The 21,497-nt window shown below is 35.2% G+C and overlaps 3 protein-coding genes and 2 long non-coding RNA genes across 9 annotated transcripts in view; 3 read left to right on the forward strand and 2 right to left on the reverse strand.

The window, feature by feature from the left end:
• The window catches only part of LOC137749434 (7-deoxyloganetin glucosyltransferase), a 5,634-nt gene extending 5,156 nt beyond the window's left edge, over positions 1-478 (reverse strand). Inside the window, 1 exon segment of the mRNA XM_088689781.1 lies at positions 1-478. This exon segment is cut by the window's left edge and continues 155 nt beyond it. Coding sequence (XP_088545907.1) covers positions 1-374 — 374 coding nt within the window. The 5' untranslated portion in view covers positions 375-478.
• A 2,859-nt stretch (positions 479-3,337) lies between these two features.
• Positions 3,338-8,545, forward strand: LOC137712826 (uncharacterized). 5 transcript variants are annotated; one of them, XR_015958314.1, is made up of 6 exons: positions 3,338-4,312; positions 5,561-5,622; positions 5,775-5,817; positions 6,069-6,128; positions 7,067-7,111; positions 8,210-8,536. It is a non-coding gene; the product is annotated as an uncharacterized LOC137712826 (long non-coding RNA). The 5 variants fall into 5 exon arrangements; XR_015958316.1 differs by having other exon boundaries at positions 3,339-4,312; positions 5,561-5,627; positions 8,210-8,541; XR_015958317.1 differs by lacking the exon at positions 6,069-6,128 and having other exon boundaries at positions 3,339-4,312; positions 5,561-5,627; positions 5,751-5,817; positions 8,210-8,545.
• A 6,208-nt stretch (positions 8,546-14,753) lies between these two features.
• Positions 14,754-17,424, forward strand: LOC148689406 (uncharacterized). Its single transcript, XM_088688834.1, has 6 exons — positions 14,754-14,771; positions 14,864-14,988; positions 15,059-15,140; positions 16,162-16,611; positions 16,785-16,937; positions 17,028-17,424. The coding sequence occupies exons 4-6, from the start codon at positions 16,214-16,216 to the stop codon at positions 17,056-17,058; spliced, it is 582 nt and encodes a 193-aa protein (XP_088544960.1). The 5' UTR covers positions 14,754-14,771; positions 14,864-14,988; positions 15,059-15,140; positions 16,162-16,213; the 3' UTR covers positions 17,059-17,424.
• A 1,263-nt stretch (positions 17,425-18,687) lies between these two features.
• LOC137749435 (7-deoxyloganetin glucosyltransferase-like) lies at positions 18,688-20,415 on the reverse strand. The gene is made up of 2 exons (XM_068489529.2): positions 19,887-20,415; positions 18,688-19,800 (listed from the first exon to the last, which is right to left on the reverse strand). Exons 1-2 carry the CDS (start codon positions 20,413-20,415, stop codon positions 18,872-18,874), a joined length of 1,458 nt encoding a protein of 485 aa, XP_068345630.2. The 3' UTR covers positions 18,688-18,871.
• On the forward strand, positions 20,273-21,337 carry LOC148689407 (uncharacterized). The gene is made up of 2 exons (XR_015958831.1): positions 20,273-20,396; positions 20,939-21,337. It is a non-coding gene; the product is annotated as an uncharacterized LOC148689407 (long non-coding RNA).
• The last annotated feature ends 160 nt before the right edge of the window (positions 21,338-21,497 follow it).

The raw sequence follows: 21,497 nt of genomic DNA on the forward strand, positions 1-21,497 counted from the left end.
CAAGTCACCCTAGGATTGTTGGATGTGGATAAGGAGTCGTTGTTGAGTTTATTGAGGAGGGCACGAAAGGGAGCCAATAAATTCTGTTTTCTGACAGAGTCAGCAAGCAAAGCGACATCTTGGGTGGCATTTTCATCTGAATCAGGAAGGCCATCTGGGATGGCTTTGAACCGAAAATCAGGCAAGCCGTCAAGGGAGTTGGGGCCGAGAGATCTAAGAAAGCGCTTGTGGTTGAACACTGTGTTGACAAAGGTGATATGAAAACCTCTGTGGTGGAGAAGCTTTGCAAATTGATGCATGGCCTTGATGTGGCTCTGAGCTGCAACTGGAATACAAACAGCATGAGGCTTGTTAGATACCTCTCTGGTATCCATCCTCTATTTTCTGTATGCCTATTTTTTTTGTATTGCAGACTCAGCGTTTGCAGAATGACACTACTAATATTTATAGTGAGCACTTTTCAATATGTTTGTGTGAGGAATCTAGGAGCCTGTTTCATATGCAATTTAAATCCAATTTTTTTTTTTATCTTAAATACAGTTTGTGAGTTTCAAGTCAATAATTCTTATTTGATAGGACTACTTTTTAAAAAAAGTAAACTCAAAACCAACTTAAAAAATTAGTTATTTGTGAAAAATACAAAAAAAAAAAAAAAAATTTAAAGTTTTTATCTCTCACTGGTTGTCCTCCTATCAACTCTTCCTGTGTCATGATTATCTTCTCTCCTCTCTCTTCTTCTTCTCTCTCCTCTCTCATCCAGTCATTTCCTTTTCTCTCCTCCCTTCCAATCTGTTATAATTTTCTCTCCCCTCTCTCATCTTCCTTTCTCTCCTCTCTCTCTTCAGATCATTTCCTTTAGTTTTCTCTGTCTCTCACTACAAATTCTCTCTCTCCGTTCCCTCTCCTCTCTCCTCCTTTCTTTCGATTTTCTCTCTCCCTTTCTTATTTATTTAATTGTTAAGATTTAAAAATAATTCGTACCAAAAGAAATCGTTTTAAGAAATAGTTTTGAAAATGATAAAAAAATTTAATAGTATACCAAACGGGCCTAAGTTTTTGCAATTAAATTAATTTGCAAGATATAGAGTAACCAAAATTCTTTACGAGTACATGCATGGTTCGGTAAATTTCTAATGTGGGATATTTCTTTGTTTTCTCACACGTTTCCTTATGTATGGAGAATTTTCAAGTTCAATGCGTGAATAACCGAGTGACACGAAATACGTATAATGGTTAGGCTTCACATGTAAGCCAATTTTCTCTGATTCCTTGAATCACATACAAAATTTGTTGAAATTCCGATAGGGAACACTTCTTCACATCCTTTCATTCCTATTCTTATCTTCACACTAGCTCAGGCTGTGAAATAATTTTATTTGCAGAATCTTGAATGGAGTGATCCAAATTAAATAACTAGTCAATTGTCTTGGAATAAAATTTTCGTTGGTTGCCTTTGGATTTATTTGTAGGTCAAAGAAGATTGCTGCAGTGACGGAAGACCACAACCATGTAATTAGAGGGAATGTAGAATGAAAAAGACAAAGTTTTGAAGAAAGTTCTTTGGGGCTTTTGATTGGCCGAAGTAGGATTGGATTTGGCTATCTAAGACCAATTCCAATTTAATTAACAAACTGAATAATTTGAGATTATACTTTCTCTATATAAATTTTTTTTTTAACAAACAATATATCTACACTAAGAGAGTGAAGGAGTGGAGAAGTGGGCTAAACCTCATAATGGGTTAGGCTTAGGGCTGGTTTGGTATTGTTGTGCTTTGAAAAAAAGTTGCTTCTGCTGTGCTGTGAGAATAAGCAGCTGTGAAATAAAACAGCAGAGTGTTTGGTAAACTTTTTGTAAAAGTGCTTTTGAAAAAAAAAAAAAACAGTATTAGAGTGTTTGGTAAACTTTTATGTAAAACAGATGTGAAAAAAAACCGGTTTTTCAAAGCTGGGTTTTGCAGCTTCTTGTTTTTGGCTTTTTTCGGCTTTTTTTCACCCAAAACTGTGAAAAAAAGCTGAAGCTGAGTGTTTACCAAACACAAAAACAGCTCCCAGCTTTTTTTGATAGCAGGTTTTTTCAGAATCACCTCAGTACCAAACCAGGTCTTAGCCCACTCCCTGCTCTATTAGTGTAAATAATATCGTTTGTTCATAAATAAATAAATAATAAAAAATAAATGTTAAAATGAGCGAGAGATCTAGTTCGATTCTTGCCAAGACGAATCTAAATCACATTGCTACTAGCCTATTATGAGACATAGTTCACTCTCCCACACTCTTACTGTAGATAATATCGTTTGCTAAAAAAATTGAGTGACATAAATGAAACAAATCCAACGCAAGCTCCACTAATCCAAAGCAATCTTTATAATTAGTCCAGATGAAGTCAACCTAATGGATCAACTTTGACAAAGGTAATATGAAAACCTCTAGTGTGCAGGAGTTTTGCAAATTTAAGCGTTGCCTTGATATGGCTTCGCGTCGGACTTGATATGGCTTCGCGTCGGAACTGGAATGCAAACAGCGTGAGGCTTAGTAGCTACTGTTGTGGATGTTGAGAATGAATCTTACATTGATGAGAAGAGGGATATTACATGTACTTATAAGTAGTTAGACCACTCTTTATATTGTCAATTGGTTTTGTGGTGGAACCTCAACTTTTTCATGGTATTAGAGCATGTTGGCCCACGTGTGAAGCCTAATAGTAACACGTGCTCCACATCATCCAATTCATGTTGTCCACGTGCTTGGCTTGAAAATTCGTCATACATGAGGGGCCTTGTGAAAATGTGAAAGTAAAAGAGTCTCACATTGGTGAAAGGAGAAATCTTGCAAGGACTTATAAGAGGTTCGGCTACTCTCTATATTTACAATTGGTTTTATAGTGGAACCTCAACTTTCTTTAGAGTGTCAGAGCGGGTTGTCTCACATGTGAAGCTTAACGGCCACACATGCTCCACGTCACCGAGTTGTGTTGTTCACGTATTAGGCTTGAAAATTTGTCACACATGAGAGGTCAGGTTGAGAATGAATCTCATATTGATGAGAAGATGGACCTTGCATGTGTCTATAAGTAGTTAGACTACTCATATTGCCAATTGATTTTATGATGAAACCTCAACTTTCTTCAGTGCTTTCACGTCTTATGTGCTTGCATTGCAGTGCAGATTGTTTATAGTGCTAGTAGTGAGCTACTTTTCAACATATATGTGGTTTAAGTTGAATGGTAATCCATTTTCTTGTATTTGAATTTAGAGAGATCAAGTAAATTCAGGGAGATGTGAAAGAAAGTAGGCATTCATTGAAAATAGAAGCCAGCAAGAGAAATTACTTTAGTATAAAGTAGGAGGGAAATTGGCACTATTCATATGAACAGTGTTTTGGACCACATTTCAGTTTATTTGCAACACTGCCACTCGGCTACTTTAAATGGATTGTCTCTTTATTTACAAAACTGCCAGTCATGCTTTAACTCCGATTTCCACCCACAGCAAACAAACCAGAAAAACAGAGTCTCTCTGCGCACCCGTTCCCGACAAAATCAAAACCAAACATTGGGGCACCCTACCCTTGCTTCGGTCATCCTACCCATCATTCTCTCCCATTGTCTTTCCTCCCATCCACTCTCTGCGCACCCGTTCCCAACAAAATCAAAACTAAACATCGGGCCACCCCTACCCTTGCTTCGGTCATCCCACCCCTCATTCTCTCCCATCGTCTTTGCTCCCATCCATGGTTTTGCAAGCCACCAATCTTCCCTTGCTCCTCTTCTCTCACGCACCACTCTTCCACCCCTCCTATTCTATCTACCATTCTGCAGCTTGCAGGTCGGGCGTTGTCGGTGACTCACCGGACCTACCTCATCCCATACCGAAACCAATCGAAACGAACGCAGCCACAGCCCAAACCCGCAAAGCCCATCCACCCAAACCCAAAAAACCCCAGCCCGAACCCAAAGCTTCCACAAAGCCCATTAATTGGAGAGAGAAGACCATGGCTCTGATTTTTCACTTGGAAACAGGTGGGTGTAGCTGTGCCGACAGGAGAGGAAGGGGACAGAGGGAGTGGTGAGGATGGAAACAGAGAGACTGACAGATTGGAGAGAGATGGGAGCTACCGGTTTGGTGCCAGGGTCTATAGGATTTTCTGCGATTTTAGACAGAGGAATGAACAAAGAGAGATATACAGAACGGAAAGCATGCGTGTGTGCATTGTTTAGGGTTCAGAGGTTACGCACAGAGTCGGTGAGGACGGGATGGGTGAGGGAGGAATGGCAGGGTGTGGGTTTTCAGCTTTCTCCCTTGATTCAAAAGGTAATGCACTGTATTTCCTTAGTTGTTTAGTGTCTAATTTGCCATTTCCTTTGTTAAAATTGCCATTGATATTTGGTTCTTTCATTCAAATTGCAATGCATTTTAATAATTTTTTCGGTTGGTGCTAGGATTAGGCTTCAATTTTTGTAATTAGGGCCTTGCCCTGATTTAATTTATTTGTTTCTTGATAAATTTTTGTATGATTCATCATTTTTCTGTTTAGGAATTGTTACAGATTTTGTATTCCTTCATCAAACTTATCTTAGATCTTTGTAGATTGTTTAGGTCACCTTAGGGTTAATTCTATTTCAGTTTATTGTTTTAAATTGTTGTTCACTGTTTACTTTGCCATTGCATTTATTAAAATTGTCATAGATATTTTTTCTATCATTAATGCTCTCATAGATATTTTATATTGGTTAGCTAACTATTAGGGTTTCCTCTTAGTCATTTGTAGGTTGTTTAGTTCACCGATAGGTTAGCTAGATGTCCAAACTTATCCTACAACCTAATCCAATGTCCTAATAACCATAATGTACATTTATTTGTGGTGCTCCATTTAATATAGTAATTTTAGAAAGGCAATACCTCTGGATCATCCAGAAGCTTTAAATTTCCAACAGATTATGCATTCAGCAAGTCACTGACATTCTCATTGTATGTCTCAAGTCCTTAAATTTTTATTGCAAACTTTCTCTGGAGTCTGCAAACAAACAATAGCAACACCTGCTTAGTCAGTCAAACAGCAGAGATAAAAGCAGAAAACCACAATTGTTCGTGCAGAAAGAAAAATATCACCATAAATAATTATGTGGTTGTTGATTCTGTTGAACATATGTACAGAAGTATCAATTAAAATTTCGAAGCCATGAACATATACAAGAAAAAAGCAATGGGGATCTAAAAAAGTATGAACCAATAAACCAAAAAAAAGCTTATGAGTAAACAAAATTAAGACTCCTTTTTAAGTTTATTATTTTTAAATTAGGGTCTGTAGGCTGTTTAGCTCACTGCTTAGTTCACTGTTACGGTGATATTTCTGTCTTTATAACCAAAGGGGTTGTACTGTTTTCATTTTTGTGTTTCTTCATACTTTCCTACTGCTTGCTTCTCAACAAATCAACTTCAGGTTCCTTTTCCATTTCACATCATTCGAATATCCATATGTTGTTAGGTTGTTATTTCATTTCTTGGTTTCTTATATATTTCTGAAATGCATTTTTTATTTGATTCTTGATATGCATGTAGATCCAACACAACCATACAGATCAAACCATCCATTCACTCAGGAGCCACAAAACAGACCATTAGTGAGGTATCTGTCTGTCCATTTTAAATTTTCTTTATACAAAATAATTTCTAATACAAATCTCTTTACTATGTTTCAATACAAACTCTTTTTCCTTCTATTTTTTTGCTATATGATGTATCCTTGCAGCTCAAGTGTGTGCACTTTTTTTAGAAACAGAGTCTCATCCACTCGAATCTCGATTTCCTAGCAGCAGGTATATGCTAAGCCTTTCACAATCATCTATTTCAGTCATTAGAATTTTTTTTCCTTCTAATTTTTTGTTGATACAACAATGATTGATTATGCATACTTGACTACATCTTTATGAATGGGTTTGACAACCACACTTAACTTTTTCTACTTAAAGCATTGAATTTTTGCTTTTTGTTTTTTTGTTGTTGCCTTGATTTTGGTTATCAAAATTTGTTGTATTAGCAGCCCTACTGCATTTGTTGGGTTTTTTAGGCATGAGACTACACAAACAAAGAAAAGATAACATAGTTGTAAAGCTTAGGCTCCAATCAGGTAAATTGTGAGATTTCAAACACGGAGATTTAGTCCATGTTTAAAAACTGCCAAATACATTGGCAACTGTTAAGAGCACGAACTACAAATCTGTAAAGTAAAAAAGCTTGCACATAAGTTCAAATGATCAACTGTCAACCTATGATTGTTACTGTTTTTTAGCTGGACGTTATCATTCTAACATGGTATCAAAAGAGATTATAAGCGTGTGTGGTCTTAAACCACCTAACACCATGTATAAACAAATAATTAACATCTAAAGATGGAGACATGCAACACGAAACCTGCACATCATAGCAAAACCTAGATGGATCCTTAATATTCCTTATGACAGTGATTAAGTTATACACATAACTCTTGCTCCATAATTACATCACTTCCAAATGCAGCTATGGGGTGAAAACCTACCAACCCCAGCTAGCATGAAAAGAGAAAAGAAGGGTCCATATGGCAATCGAAATACCTCGGGCTTCTTAATGTAATGCTTAGAATCACACTGCTCCAGCCTTATCATTATCCTCTTAGCGTCCTCATTCTGATATTTTGAGCCTGCACATAGAGAACAGCATAAAATTACAATTTATAAGGCATATTGATGCAGTGAACCTACATCACGTATGCCGTGATTAGAAATGTTCTAATGTTCTATTTCAAAACATATCATTTACTATGAATGCTGTATCATCTGTCAGTTAAGCATGAATGCCACATAATAAACACACTCATTACATAAATGTACACCATTGTACTGATAATACGTACATAACCTGGAACTAATGGCTATAGTGTATTACTAATTTGGTGTAGGTTTGCTAGGATCTCTGTTTCACTGATGTGTGATTAGTGGTAATAAAATTTTGCCACTCTCTCTGAGCTATTATTTTCATTGCTGTTCTGTGAGTTAGTGCTAATTGATTTGCTTTGTTTGCGATTTTCAGAAAGTTGGATCGTTAGCCGGAAAACATGCCCCTTTGACTTCTGAGGTATATTATTTAACACTGGTTTAATTACTGTTCTTACATTTTTTTGTGCACATCGGGATTATATGTAGCTATCTAATTATGCCATCCTTTGACTATTTATGAGCACGATAGCAGTAGAATGTGTGATTGTTACATCCTAAGTTGGTGTAATGTAAAATAAATTCGTGCCATCAAAACTACACTGACACATAATTCTAAATAAAAGGCAGTTAAAAATGATCAGCGTGGATGAACATGCTGTGAGAGGACTGATTCCAAAATACATCTTAACAGCTTTATCCGGCTGATAATTCAGAACATTATCAAGTCTAAATGACTGGTCGTCAGTTAAACCCTTCTGAGATATACCCTTTGTTTGTTGCACTCTCACAAATTTAATCCGTTCCACCATCATAGTTTTTTTAGCTTTTACAGTTTTCCCACGGTTTCTGGAATGCTCTTTCGATCTTAATACTATCTGCTCTGTTGCTTGCTGTTATCAAGTTTTAAAAATTGAAACAACGTTATAGTTCTAACCAAAATTTGTGAAGGCCAAGGATGTAACCATCTTTGGTTTCACATTGTTAATTTGAATTATGAAGTTATGAGTGAATAAATTGGGAGTCTGAAATGTGTGTCTGCCACATGGGTTGGGTTGGGTTGTATTAGCGACTATGTGTGAGTGTAGAGGTGGGTGTGGAGGTGGAGGTGGAGGTGGAGGTGGTGGGGTGGTGGTTTTGTTTATGCGCCATCCCAAGACCAAGGAGAATGCATGTGAGAAAATGTGATGAGTTTTAAACTCATCACTCACTTATTTGTCATGTCAACCATTTTCCACTCAACTCTGATTTGCCAATTTGCCAATTGCCATATGGTTTTAATTTGAATAGGTTTAAGGATTAGGTTTGGTTGGATTTCAACCATTAGATTTCGGATTAAAAGCATTAGGTTGAACGATTAGATTTGGTTGGATTTCAACCATTACATTTCATAGATTTGAAATCTGTTTACTATCTCATTTAATTGGTGTATGTTACCTCATTTAACTCAAATTTAATGATATTTGGTCCTCCAATTTCTCGGATTTCCTAACGGATTTACTTTCTTTGGAAATTTCAGGAACCCTAATTCTGGGAGGAAGAATACACTGCATTGCCAGCTTTAGGTATACAATTCTGCACACTGATTACATGTTCAAAAGCCTAATTAGTTATACACCATTTTTTTTTATTACCTTTGCAAAGCTTTTGTACTTAGATTTTAAATATGTGATTAGTTTGGAAAGAATAAACGAGACAACTAATCATGGGTACATACTTCTTTTTCGATTTTATCCTCTGCATTGTTTCTTGAATGAAATTGGATTCATAGATGTAGGGATACAGCAACAACTGAGGTGTGAATAAAAGGTCTAGCCGTAACAATTTTAGGGTTTAGAATTGATTTGAAAATATGAGAAAATGCTGTAGTGATTCCAACTTAGTATATACCCATTTTTATAGTACCATGAATAAAGAATATGCAATTGCTAGGATCTCAATTTGATAATCCGATTATAAATGGATCTATATAAATCAAGGCTAATTCAGTCCAACTTGATATAGTATGACTTAATATAACATATCCTTTGATCTTTATATTACTTATGGTTTTCTGTAGTGGTAGTTTAATTAAAATCGAAAAATATAATAAGAATGAGGTTACTCATTCATTATATTTTAATATTTTCTAGGTTTTAAATTAACTTTGATCTATCCAAATATGATGTTAATCGATTCTGAATCAATAAATAAAATTTGGTGATCCAAATAGGATTCAAATCTATTAATTCGATTTCAAATATGATGTTACATGTACTGTAGATTGGTCACAGCCTAATAAGAAGACTAACTGGAAGTGATTTAGCCCTTCATTCTCATTTGTTTTGTTCAGTCCAGTGGCAACAAAAAATAAGGGTGCCTGAAAATCATTTACCTAAGCATATATGTTTAACAGCTTCCTTCACTGTAGATTAATATCCAACGATTCTAACCTATATTATATCATTTATATACTTTTGGAAGTATGTCATAATCAATTTGATTTTTTATTGGTATGTGTGAAACCAATTTGATTCAGGTTACAAGGTTGAGGGTTGCGGATAGTTAATCATGTTCAATAACCTTAGTTACAGGGCCATTCACTTAAATTTTGTTTTCAAGTTATAGAAATACGGCTTTTCATTCTTACTTAATATAAGCTTTCATTACATCTTCAGTTTCACATTATTCATCATTGTATTTGCTAATATCAGTTTTTAGTGTGATAAGCTTACTGGTGTATTGTTAAAAGGTAGTGAAATAATATGTGCTTGACGACTTACCTGCTCAAACAGCGCTTTTTGTGTGTTTTGTTAACTGCTAAGTAGGTTTTTAGGAACTTTGTATTTTCATGTTTTCACGAATTTAGAAAACAGTTTTGACGATGGAGATTGCCTGTTGAGTGGGAGGACTTGGCTTTTGGGGACATGATAAATTCAAATTTTAGCAGATGTTTGTTTCCTCCATTTTCCCAGTTTGTTGGTTTCTAATTTCTCTTTGGAATCAATTGAACCTCTTCAGTGTGGTGTGGTGTGAGTAGATAACATTGTAATTGGTATTGTTTAAAGAATCCACAAAATGCTGTCTGTTTATCTCCTGTCAGTTTAATCTTCTTCTTCTGGGTGAAGAGAATGAATTGGCAGAAAAAAGTTTTGATTTTGCTTATTGGGTTCAATCCTTTTCCTTCCACAAACTGTTTGGTTGCCGAGAAAATGATGGAACAGGAAGAAAATAAACATTGATTTGGTTGTATTAATTTTTCCTCATTTGGGTAATTACAGATGCGGTTTATATTCCTCTTATGTAAGAGATGAGTTCTTGAAACCAGAAGAAGTTATTGTTGAATTGATGCTGAATTAGATGCATTTAGATTTAATTAGTTATGAATTATCCATTTATCTAATCAGCCATTCATTCTTTTCCTTTTCAACATGAATTGGCCAAAATTTTCTTTAACCATTGAATGAAGTGAAAACGGATGTTGGACTGGTAGATGGTTTTATGAAATTCGGTTGATGAAACTAAAACATGTAGTTGAATTTAGCTCAGTTGTGTGCTGGTTCAAGTTCTCTTATGTCTCTGTTTCTTCAGTTTCATATGGAAACAGACCTTCTGCTTATTTTTTCCTTTGAACAGTTGTGGTTACAAAATTAGCTACTTGAACGAGTCCTCAACACTTTCTATTTTTAATTACATCTTGAAATGGTTGCCTACACTGCATGACACATCGACATCCTCAAATGAATGCTTCTTCTTTTATTAGAGTTTCAATAATCTTCCCATACATGTTGTAATACCCACATGAGCTTGCCAAAGGTACTGACTGGGTGCTAATTTCAGGTTCACGTACAAGGTAAAGTTCCATAAGGAGGTGCAAGCAGAAGAAGAATTGGCGTCACCCTTCAGTTTTTCAACCAAAAGGAGGTAACCTTTATAAATGATTTATACAAGCTTCTCTGTTTTGTATCTCTGAAATTTGAGTTCTTTCACTAAAAATGTGAATAGGGATTAGTAAATATTTCGCTTTTTTTTTTCTATGGGCCATTTGTGTTCTATTTCAGTTGTATTTTGAGTCGTGTAATATAAATTGCATACAAAAGGCTAAAAAAGTAAATCCAGTATACAAGCTCTCACGGGTGAAGTTGAAGTTGAGACTACACTATGGAATGTTAAATATTTAGTCTAAATCTGAAGACCGAAAAATAAAATAACTTGGAAGCTAAAATGAGTAGAGTTAACTTTTTAGCCTCAAATATCCTTAGGCGGGCACAAAATGTTGACCACAAATCCAAAATTTTGATCCCAACAGCGTCGATAAACATGATGTCAGACGACTGATTCCAAAACACATTTTAACAGCTTTATCCAGCTGATAATTCAGAACATTATCAAGCATAAATGACTGGTCGTCAGTTAAACCCTTCTGAGATTTACCCTTTGTTTTCTTTAAAATTGTAATGGATGTTTATAGGCTGTTTAGTTGGGTGTTGGGGAGATTAGGCTGTTGAGTGCACTGTTTCGTACAATGTTAGAGTGAGGTTTCTGTCTTTAAGAAATGGAGAAACAATCTAATTTTTCTCATATAGTGGAAGGTATTAATTTAGACTAATCAATGTTATTTAAGATCCAATCTTTTTTTATCTTTTCTAAAATTTTTCGCACTCCTATCAAAATTATTTTTCCTTTGAATATCATATCAAGTGAGATAATGTAAAACATAATTCCTCATGCATGTTCTGTATTTTAATTTATTCTGGACAGATGCTGGCCAAAATTTATTTGTTGTTCTAAAATCCATAATTTCCTTATTTGTATTATGTCTGCTCAACTTCGGTTTAGCCAAAATAGTATATTTATCAATATATACCTAAGTATATGTCTAAATATATGTATAGGCATCTGCATAGCTATATGTATATGTATGCATATATACATGTGTATGTACATATGTATGTATGCATCTGTGTGTGTATGTACATGCCTATATAGGTATGCATGCATAGATGTGGATATAACTATATATGCATCTGTTTTTTTACGTCCATGCATATAATATGATCATTGAATCTGTTGTCAAGACATACTATATTAAGGATCTTGCAATCATGAATTTGGCTGAAATGACTATTAGTACTGATTCAAGTGTTTAATCTTTTTGATTGTGGAATGTTTAATATTTAAAACTATTTAGTCATTATTCTTAAGATATAAAGTGAGTAATGAAAGCAAGCGAATTGAGGTGTTTCTAATTTGTATCAGTTCAGCCTCTAAAAAATTAGTGTTTGTTTTTGACAATTTTTTATATTTTCTATTATTTTAGGCCGTACATGAAGTGTAATGTGGTATGCATGCTAGGTCGTGAACCATTATTTGCTCTATTTAGCCTATTCCTTCTAAAACCAACGTTCTCACACTCTAACCCCTGTACTAATTCAAAACCGACTACGATACCTCATCCTTACTTTAGGCCTTTAAATTAATATGGTGACAGAAGATGCATTCCCATTGTTAGCAACTTTTCTTTCGTTAAATGTAAATTTGTCGTACATTAAGTCCATTGAACTGTCCCAGTTAGAGTCCATTGCACTGTCGCAAATTGAGTTACTTTTCCTGTATCCATTTGTTTGCGCTTCGAATTCTAACTCTCAATCTCATTGATTTGTTGTAGTTTAGATCAAGGTGTTATTGCAACGTTGTGATCTGCTCGTCTTGCTGCCTTTCATCTAGGGATCCGCACCTATTGCATCTGAATCAAGGCTTTGGTATGTCACCTAAACTAAGATAGATTGTTTCCCCGTGCTTTCTGGTTGAGTTAATGCAGATTTATCATGTTTCAGTCGATTGTTTGGTTTTATCAGCTTATGTCATTCGTTTGCTACCTGCTTTGTTTTCATTCTTCGTTATCTCTGTGATCTTTTGATACTTCACAAGTTCATTGGTTTCTTTGTTTTTGTTGGTTTTAACTTAGTCTCAACCATTCTTATTGTTCAAAGGTGCATTGGTGTCATCTGTGATTTTGCTTTAACCGAGTGTTCCTAATTCTTAGTCAAATGTTGTTAGCCATTTTATATGTTTTTTTTTTGTCAATTTCTTTCTTTCTTTGTCGCATTTTCAATCTTCCAAACCATTCTTCAAACATTAGTTACTTTGCTTGGTTGGTGTGGTTGGTGTGGTTGGTGTTTTCGTTAGGTTTTCCTAAGAGTCAACCCTCTCATCCCTCCCAAAGTACATTAATAAGTGCTGTTAATAACTACGCTCTCCGAACAAGTCTAAGTTATTTCCAAAAAACTCACAGCTTCTATATTTGAGTTTTAAAAAATTTTGACAATGTTATTTTAAGATCTACAAGCTAAACACATTTTTCTTTCTAAAATACACTTGAAATCGTAGTAATTCACCAAAAGAACAAGTTCCGTTGGATGAAACAGTTTAGCTTTTGTTTAAAAGGTTTTTTGGTGGTATCTACACGGTTGGTTAGTGCAAGAAGATTTGAATTTTTTTGCTCTTGCTTTCCTCCACCATAACGGCTTTTTGGGCTTTTACTGTATAAAGATGGAACAGTTGTTAGATAAGATAAAGACTCTGTAAACTTTTTTTGTTGGGTCATGATACCAATTATGTAAACAATTAACCTTTTTACTGTTTTAAGAATAAACTATTGGCATTACACTTTTTTGGACCTCTTTGTTACACTTCTATCTCGCGGATTAAAGTTTTTTTCCCAGCAATATCCTAATCGATCTGGGATTATGTTTCTTTCCTTATATATTTTTTATTTTTGTTGTTCTAGATAACATCCTTAGACTCATGCTTCTTTGCTAGGTATAAACTTTTAAAACAGTTGTTATATTCATGTTTTGGAATTCTTGGTGAACAAGCCGTTCTCATGCTTCTTTGCTAGGCATAAACTTTTAAAACAGTTGTTATATTCATGTTTTCGAATTCTTGGTGAACAAGCCGTTCTCATAAACAGATTGTTTATTTCGTTATGTCATCTCATGGAGAAATTGAGAGAATTTGTTTTTAAATTCCAACTTTAGTTGCTGATGATAGCGACATGCCCTACGGTTATACAAAAAACATAGTTTATACAGATGTTTTAAAACATTTACATGAAGGTATAAGTTTACATCGTTATTTTATCCTTCACTTTATTTTTGTAAACGTGACTGCAGCATTTGTTTGATAAATCACTTTATTCAGTTTTGAATTTAATATCCTTCTTAATTGTTTATATATATAGATTAATGGAGCAGCAGCCAATTCGTTTTCTGACGCCATACCAGCTGGCAAACAAACTCCAAATCAGGGTATGCAAAATGTGGACCACAAAGAGCATCGGAGATAATCCTCAACCTACAAGTCTTGATTGTGTCTTTGTTGATAAAGATGTAAGACTTTTACACCTTTTTACTTACTGTTCAATGCTAGCATTCTTTCGTATCTAGAATGTGCACACCATATTCTTAATACAACAAACATATAATCTAAAATGTTATCTAAGTAGCCACAACTACACTATACTTATTGTTTTCCTTATTTTAAAATTACATACATTAAAATGTTATACCACTCATTTACTGTTATGTCCGATTTTGAATTTCTTCTTCTGAAAGGGAGATGCGGTTCATGGAACCATGAACGCTCCAGACATCCAATTTTTTTTGGATCATCTAAGTGTCGGCAATGCATACGAAATAAACAAATTTCGTGTCATACACAACAGGAGATCAGGCAAGGTTATCCCTCATGCTACTATAATTGAATTGAATAGGAATACCACAATCGTTCCTATTCACAAAACAAGTCAAGAGCACCCAATGCACTGGGTTCAATTTAATTGAACTTGATCAACTTCACCAAAGAATCAATAACGATGCTGAGCTTACAAGTAACAAATTTAGTTTCAAAAGTTGCTCTAACATCTAACATGATAATTTAATTTCTTTTTTTTTTGTGGCTTCGGTGTGCACTCATTCCGACCGCTTAATATTATATGTAGATGTGTTTGGTTGCCTAACGGCAATACAACCGACTGAAGAGGTCACTATCCAAAACACATGAGTTGCAAAAAAGAGAAATCTTAACCTGCAAAATATTAGGTAATTTCTGTATACGTTAAACTCTAAATGTTATTTACATGGAATCGTATTTATAACGTATACAAAACAATCATCATTTGTATTACTTACAGAGACGAATCGGTGAGAATCACCTTATGGGGAGAGACTGCAACAAATTTTGAGAACAGTGGAATACAATCGCTTTTGCCACCCGTATTTGTGGCTTTAACAAGCCTCAAGGTCAAACAATACCAAGGTTATGCCCTACCATATTTTATCTAACTATTTAAAGTTTCAATTTGTTGATCTTTATGTTTTATTTATAGGAAAACTTGTTCTCGGAAGCACAGGATCAACCGTTTGTGTTTTCAATCCGGAGATTCCGCAACTCTCCAAGTACAAACACAAGTAAATTGACAACCCTTCTTTAATAAATTTTGCATATATATTTCTTCGATTAATCTTTCTCACCCTCAACATGCATAAAACAAGTTTAAACATCTTAGATCACCTGTTCAAATCCTACCCACCTCAGTTGAAATGTATACACGGCGTGCAGTCGATGCTAATGCTGAGTCAAAAACAATTGACCAGTTGCTACTGCTTGATCCTGCATTACACAAAGTTAGTTTGTCATCACCAACCTATTTACCAAAACCGCCTCTTTTTAAAAATAGAATTTTAATGCTGCATCTAACTTGACAATATCTTGCTTTGTTTCTCTATTTGTTGATACTCTATGTTTGCAAAATGGTGACTAATATCTTTAATGAGTTGAAAACCCTGTGTTTCCATAACAAAATGCAAGTTTCGTATGCCTAGCAACTATTGTTGGATTCGATTTAACTAGGGGTTGGTGGTACAAATCTTGCCCGTCCTGCCATAAAGTTGTCAAAAACAACTCTGGATCGTTTGAGTGCAATGAACATGATTTCATAAACAGATTACCCGAACCATAGTAATATGCTTTTACGCCTATTTTATATCTAATGGTTATATTAAGTTAGGTCAGTCCTTTTTTATTATCTTGCAATTATGACAAATAAGAGTCGTCTCACCCAATCATTACGTTGTTACTACTATTTCACCCTTGGAGGTATATTATTAGCATCATTGTAAATGTCCCCTCTATAATGTGTTACGGTAGTGTGAACCTATACAGTTTTTCCCACCTTTAAACAATAAACTAACGAGTTTATAGAACAACCATAATGATAATACATAAATGATACTTCAAACTTTCAAACATATACTTTTCATTCTGCTTAATATGTTGACGTGAAGTAAATTATTTCTTAATAATTTGTGTCTTTCCTTCGATTTTATACATGCATACCCTACATTACAATGGTTTGGATTTTATACATGCATACCCTACATTATTAGCAGTAATGTTTGCCTAACAACCATATATTCTCATCTTACCTAGGTTCAAAATAGATCTTATTGTGGAAGATAATACAAATCAACACAACTTCCTCATGATAGGAAGACATGCTGAAAAAATACTTCATGTTTCTTGCCACACTCTGGTGATAGAGGATGGATATAAGGATCCTTTCACAGTTTCGCCAACTCTGAAAAATTTGGTCGGCCAGACAAAACAATTTCAGCTCTCTTTTGGAAACCAAAACACTGAATTTGGAAAAACAGACTTCGTCGTTCATGGACTGATACAAGATGAACCGCACTCGAGCCCAACAATTACCTTAGTCACACCACAAACACCTATTCCGACAGCAGGAAAACAAATTTTGACTAAAGCAATCCCCAACCCATTTACACCTTCCCAGCAACTACATCAACAACCCCAACCAGCTACATCCACAAAGACTTCAAGGAGAGCGTTGTTTCCTGATCAAACAGAGAAATCTGACAGGTAAAGTTCTCTTCTTGCTTAATGATCTCATGTGTAAATCTTACAAACCATGGTTCTCTTAGGCGTATAAATATGTTTTGCTGCTCATGAAAAAGCTTCACACCACTCTTTCGCATTCTTTTGTCACTCTTGCATTCATCTGTAACCTTTTAAATTTGCACCTTGACTCACAGCAAAAAACCTCGCAGCGACCAAACAGAGACAACCAATTCTGCAGGAATTGCTAGAGAATTCCACAATCTGGTTGTCCCCAAAATTGAACCAGCTGACAAAGTGCCATTAGCCGCACCCAAAACAAAATCTCAAAGCAAAAAACCCAAAGATAGGTAACTTGCAATTTATTTTTCACGCACACACCTATATAACAAACAATATAATAGCGTTTCGTAAACTATAATTTATATTTTTTGCTATAGTACAGAAGATGACCACTCTAAAAAAAAGTGAACAATGCAATCTTCGTAATCGACTGCTGCAAGCCGTTCTACATGTTTTTGGCTATCAACATTTTTGCTTCAACACCTGCATGTTCTTTGCTTTGCACGTTTATGCTTGGAAACTTAGATGCTAGAATGAGAACAAAACAGTCTATATGTTTTTTGTCAACTACTCACACATGTACCTAACCTATAAGATATATATTTTGTCACCTTGACTACAAGGCCAACATGCCTGTGAATTATATGTTACTTCTGTTTCTTCTATATATTAGGGAACCAAAACGTTTCATTTCATTCTGTTAATTGTACAATGCAGTTGAAGATGATGCACTCAAGCCCCGCAGCATCGCGCGGGCATTTTTTCTAGTATGTACTATAATGTAAGGGTTAAAAATCTGTACTTGATCACGAGTTCTCGACTTTTCCCCTAGAAAAAGAGAAATATGTACTATAATGTAAGGGTTAAAAATTTGTAGGCAAGATGCTTTAAGATAATCTGGTTAGTGATTTACCTCTAAAATCAAAGCCGACTGGCAATTAGTGGAACTGGACTTAGTGGACCTTCAGTTCTTGCGTCATTTCTCATTACAGAATCACGTTTTAGTTTTTTTTATATCACTAAGGGAAATGATAAACGCACACTATCTTTCTTCTTCAACACATATTTTTGTTTAATTTTGTCTGTTGTTTTTATTTTGATTATACAATCTGATGATCAGAAATATAGAGAGGTGGGTGAGAAGTTAAAAATTGGGTGTGAAAAATCAACTCCCATTGCTAAAATATTCTGTAATCATCTCAATTTTCATAGGTAATATGTGGATTAGTTCTTCGAGTACTGCTCTCCTGAGGAACAAAGGTGAGCTAAATCCCAGCTATAGTGCAGGTTATTTTATTTTATTTCTTTTCGAAGATAGTGCAGGTTATTTATTCTTAGACAACAGTTGTTGCTATGTAGAGAGCTAGTCAACATTCTATTCCACTGCCCGCGGTAAACCTATTCTTCTCCTAGCCAAAAACCCTTTTCTAAGTATGGCCTGTTTTCATGGTTTCTTGGCTTTTTATTATTTTTCGTTCTTCTAAATTTTATTGTTTTTTAGTTTCTTCTACTACTAGTTTGCTTCATCTTCAAGTTTCTTCTACCTCTAGTCTGTCACATCTTTAATTATGGAAATGTCATATTTTATTTGTTAAATGTCATTCACACTTTAATTCGAGACTTAACTATAATTTTTGAACTGGACCATGACAATAAATACATGGCACCAATTGACTATCCCAAGTGGACTAATGCTCTTAACCAAACTACAAGCCACTTGCCAGTACGCGAGATTTGGATCCTTACTAGCCCTCAAATGTATGAGTTATATGGATTCTTCACTTCTATCATTTTGTGGTACATATATAACCACTTCTCTTTTTTTCTCTTTTTTACTAAAATATTTCATTACCAACTCAATTTTCGTTATTTTATGCATTTATTCTTCTATTGGTGTTGAAATTGTTGGTTATATATATATAGTTTGTAGCAAAACTTCAATATTTTTAATCTTAAGAATTTAATTATTATTAGATATTGGAAAATTAAGATCAATTAATCACACTTATAGCAAAACAAAATTCAAGATGGTGGTCGCACGCTAAACATATTACTAGTTTATTGAACCAAAAAACATCTAGGAATGCAGTACATGTAATTTCTCACATCTTCCTAGCCAGATGATTATCATTTGAGGCTATGGCCAACAATTAAAAAAAAACATTAGAATCACGAACAAAATTACAAAAATCATCAATAACAATATTATTAAAGCTGATATCTAGCTTTTCCTTAATAGCACACGATTCACTAAATTGTCGAAGTTCTTGGATGAAGAACCGTGAGGACTAGTAGCTTCTTCTGCAAGTTTCTTCCACTCCATCACCTTACTTTTCATCTTCTTAGCCTTCTCCCCCTCCACTAACTCTAGAACAAGCCTCTCTACTTCATCCCTCTTCACATCATTATTGATTTCCATGCCAATGCCCCATTCCTTGCAAGTATAGCGGCAGTCCATTTGCTGGTCGCCAAAGAATGGCCAACAGAGCATAGGCACTCCTGCAGTCAGGCTCTCAATTGTTGAACCCCAACCGCTGTGTGTTAAAAATCCTCCAACTGATGGATGGTTAAGGACAAGCTCTTGTGGGCACCAATTTGCTATTAAACTTCTTCGTTTTGTTTCAGCCACAAACTCAGGTTGCAAAATCGCTGATTCGCCAATCACCAAATCGGGTCTAACTACCCAGAAGAAGGGCAGCTTGCTGTTTGCTAGTCCCCATGCAAACTCGACTAGATGTTCAGGTGTCATGACAGCTATACTGCCAAAATTCACGTACACAACTGAATTTGGCGCCTTACTGTTTAGCCACTCAAGGCACTCAGTATCTTCTTTCCATAGACTGTATCCAATATTCAAGGGGTGTTCAGGTATCTGATTGAGATGTAATTGAAGAGGGCCAATGGTATAAACCCGTGGAAGCATAGATGAGAGAGCATCCAAAACATCACGCTCCAAGGCATCAAAAGTATGAAGAATAACTGCTGAAGCTTCATGCGCTCTATCTGTTGATTCCATCACGAAGTTGAAAAATATGTCCTCACGATTTGTGGTTCGAAGGAAGGTTGGGAGATCCTTCAAACGGATATCCTTCACTCCTGGAATCCAATCGATAACCTTGTCCAAATAGCCATTTGTCAAACAACTCTCATCTACAACACGAAATTTTTTATACACATAAGCAATTAAAAGTGTTAATCATAAATATCAGTTTGTCCAATAGTTGTAAATATTTAACCTTTGAGTGGTACAAGTCCTTTTTCGACTAAAGCACGAAATTGTATACAGCCCATGAAGCTGCATGCAGCAATAGTGTAAAACAGTACTATAGGGACTTCAATTTCTTCAGCAGCTGTGATTGTGAATATGGACATGGAACCATCTGAAATTATGCAAGTCACTGGAGGATTGTTGGTTGTTGATATGGCATCATTGTTGAGTTTTTTGAGAAGGGCACGAAAGGGAGCCAAGAAATATTGTTTTCTGACAGAGTCAGCGAGCAAAATGACATCTTGGGTGGTATCTTCATCTGAATCAGGAAGGCCATCTGGGATGGCTTCAAACCGAAAATCAGGCAAGCCGTCAAGGGAGTTGGGGCCAAGAGATCTAAGAAAGCGCTTGTGGTTGAACACTGTGTTGACAAAGGTGATATGAAAACCTCTGTGGTGGAGGAGCTTTGCGAATTTAAGCATGGCCTTGATATGGCTTTGAGCTGGAATTGGAATACAAACAGCATGAGGCTTTTTAGGTACTTCTTTGGTATCCATCCTCTATTTTCTGTATGACTATTTTTTTTTTCTTTTTTTTGTGGTGCAGATTTGCAGTGTTTGCAGAATGCACACTATTAATATTTGTAGACTAGTGAGCACTATTCATTATGTTTGTGTGAGGAGGCTAAGGTTTCGCAATAAAGAATTTTATGAGTACATGCATGGTTTGGTAACTTTCTAATGTGGGATATTTCTTCGTTTTCTCACACGTTCCTCTATGGGTGGAGAATCTTCAAGCCCAATACGTGAATAACCAACTGAGTGACACGAAATACGTATGGCTGTTAAACTTTACATGTGAGCCAACTTGCTCTGATTTCATGAAGCATATACAAGATTTGTTGAAATTCCGATAGGAGACACTTCTTCACATACATTCATTCCTATTCTTATCTTCACACAAGTTCAGGCAGTGAAATAATCTTGTTTGAAGAATCTTGAACGAGCGATCCAAATTAAATAATTAGTCAATTGTCTTGTATTAAAGTTTTCAGTGATTACCCTTTGGATTTTTTTGTAGGTCAAAGAAGATTGCTGCAGTGACAGAAGACACGTAACCATGTAAGATAAGGAATGCAGTAGGAAAAGACAGTTTTGAAGAAAGTTCTATTGGGGCTTTTATTGGCCAAAGTAGGATTGGATTTGGCTATTTAGCACCAATTCCAATTTGAATTAAACATGAGGTTAAGTAACAACTGAATAATTTCAGATTATACTTTTTTATGTGAGCTTATTCTAAACCATTTAAAGAGGGGCCTAAATAGAACAAATTCAACGCCAAGCTAAACTAATACAAATTAAACTCTATAATTAGTTCAAATCAAGTCAATTTTATGGATCAAGTGTGCCATTTATGTGACTATTATCAGTGTAAATGGGCTTTTCGGATGATGACTCAAATATTTGTTTACCATCTTAATTTGTATTTGGTTATATTCACTAGGTATGGTATTGTTATTGGTATTGTTGGAGATTTATTCCAAAGTTTCCATATAAAAGTTTTGTATACATTTCCGGTTTTTTCAATCATGCAGCTGCAATGAATATGTGGCGTAACATATTATATTGGTTATCATGCA

This window comes from Pyrus communis, chromosome 17 (assembly GCF_041283825.1).
Source record: "Pyrus communis isolate YQ-2024b chromosome 17, ASM4128382v1, whole genome shotgun sequence".
Classification (NCBI taxonomy): Eukaryota; Viridiplantae; Streptophyta; class Magnoliopsida; order Rosales; family Rosaceae; genus Pyrus; species Pyrus communis.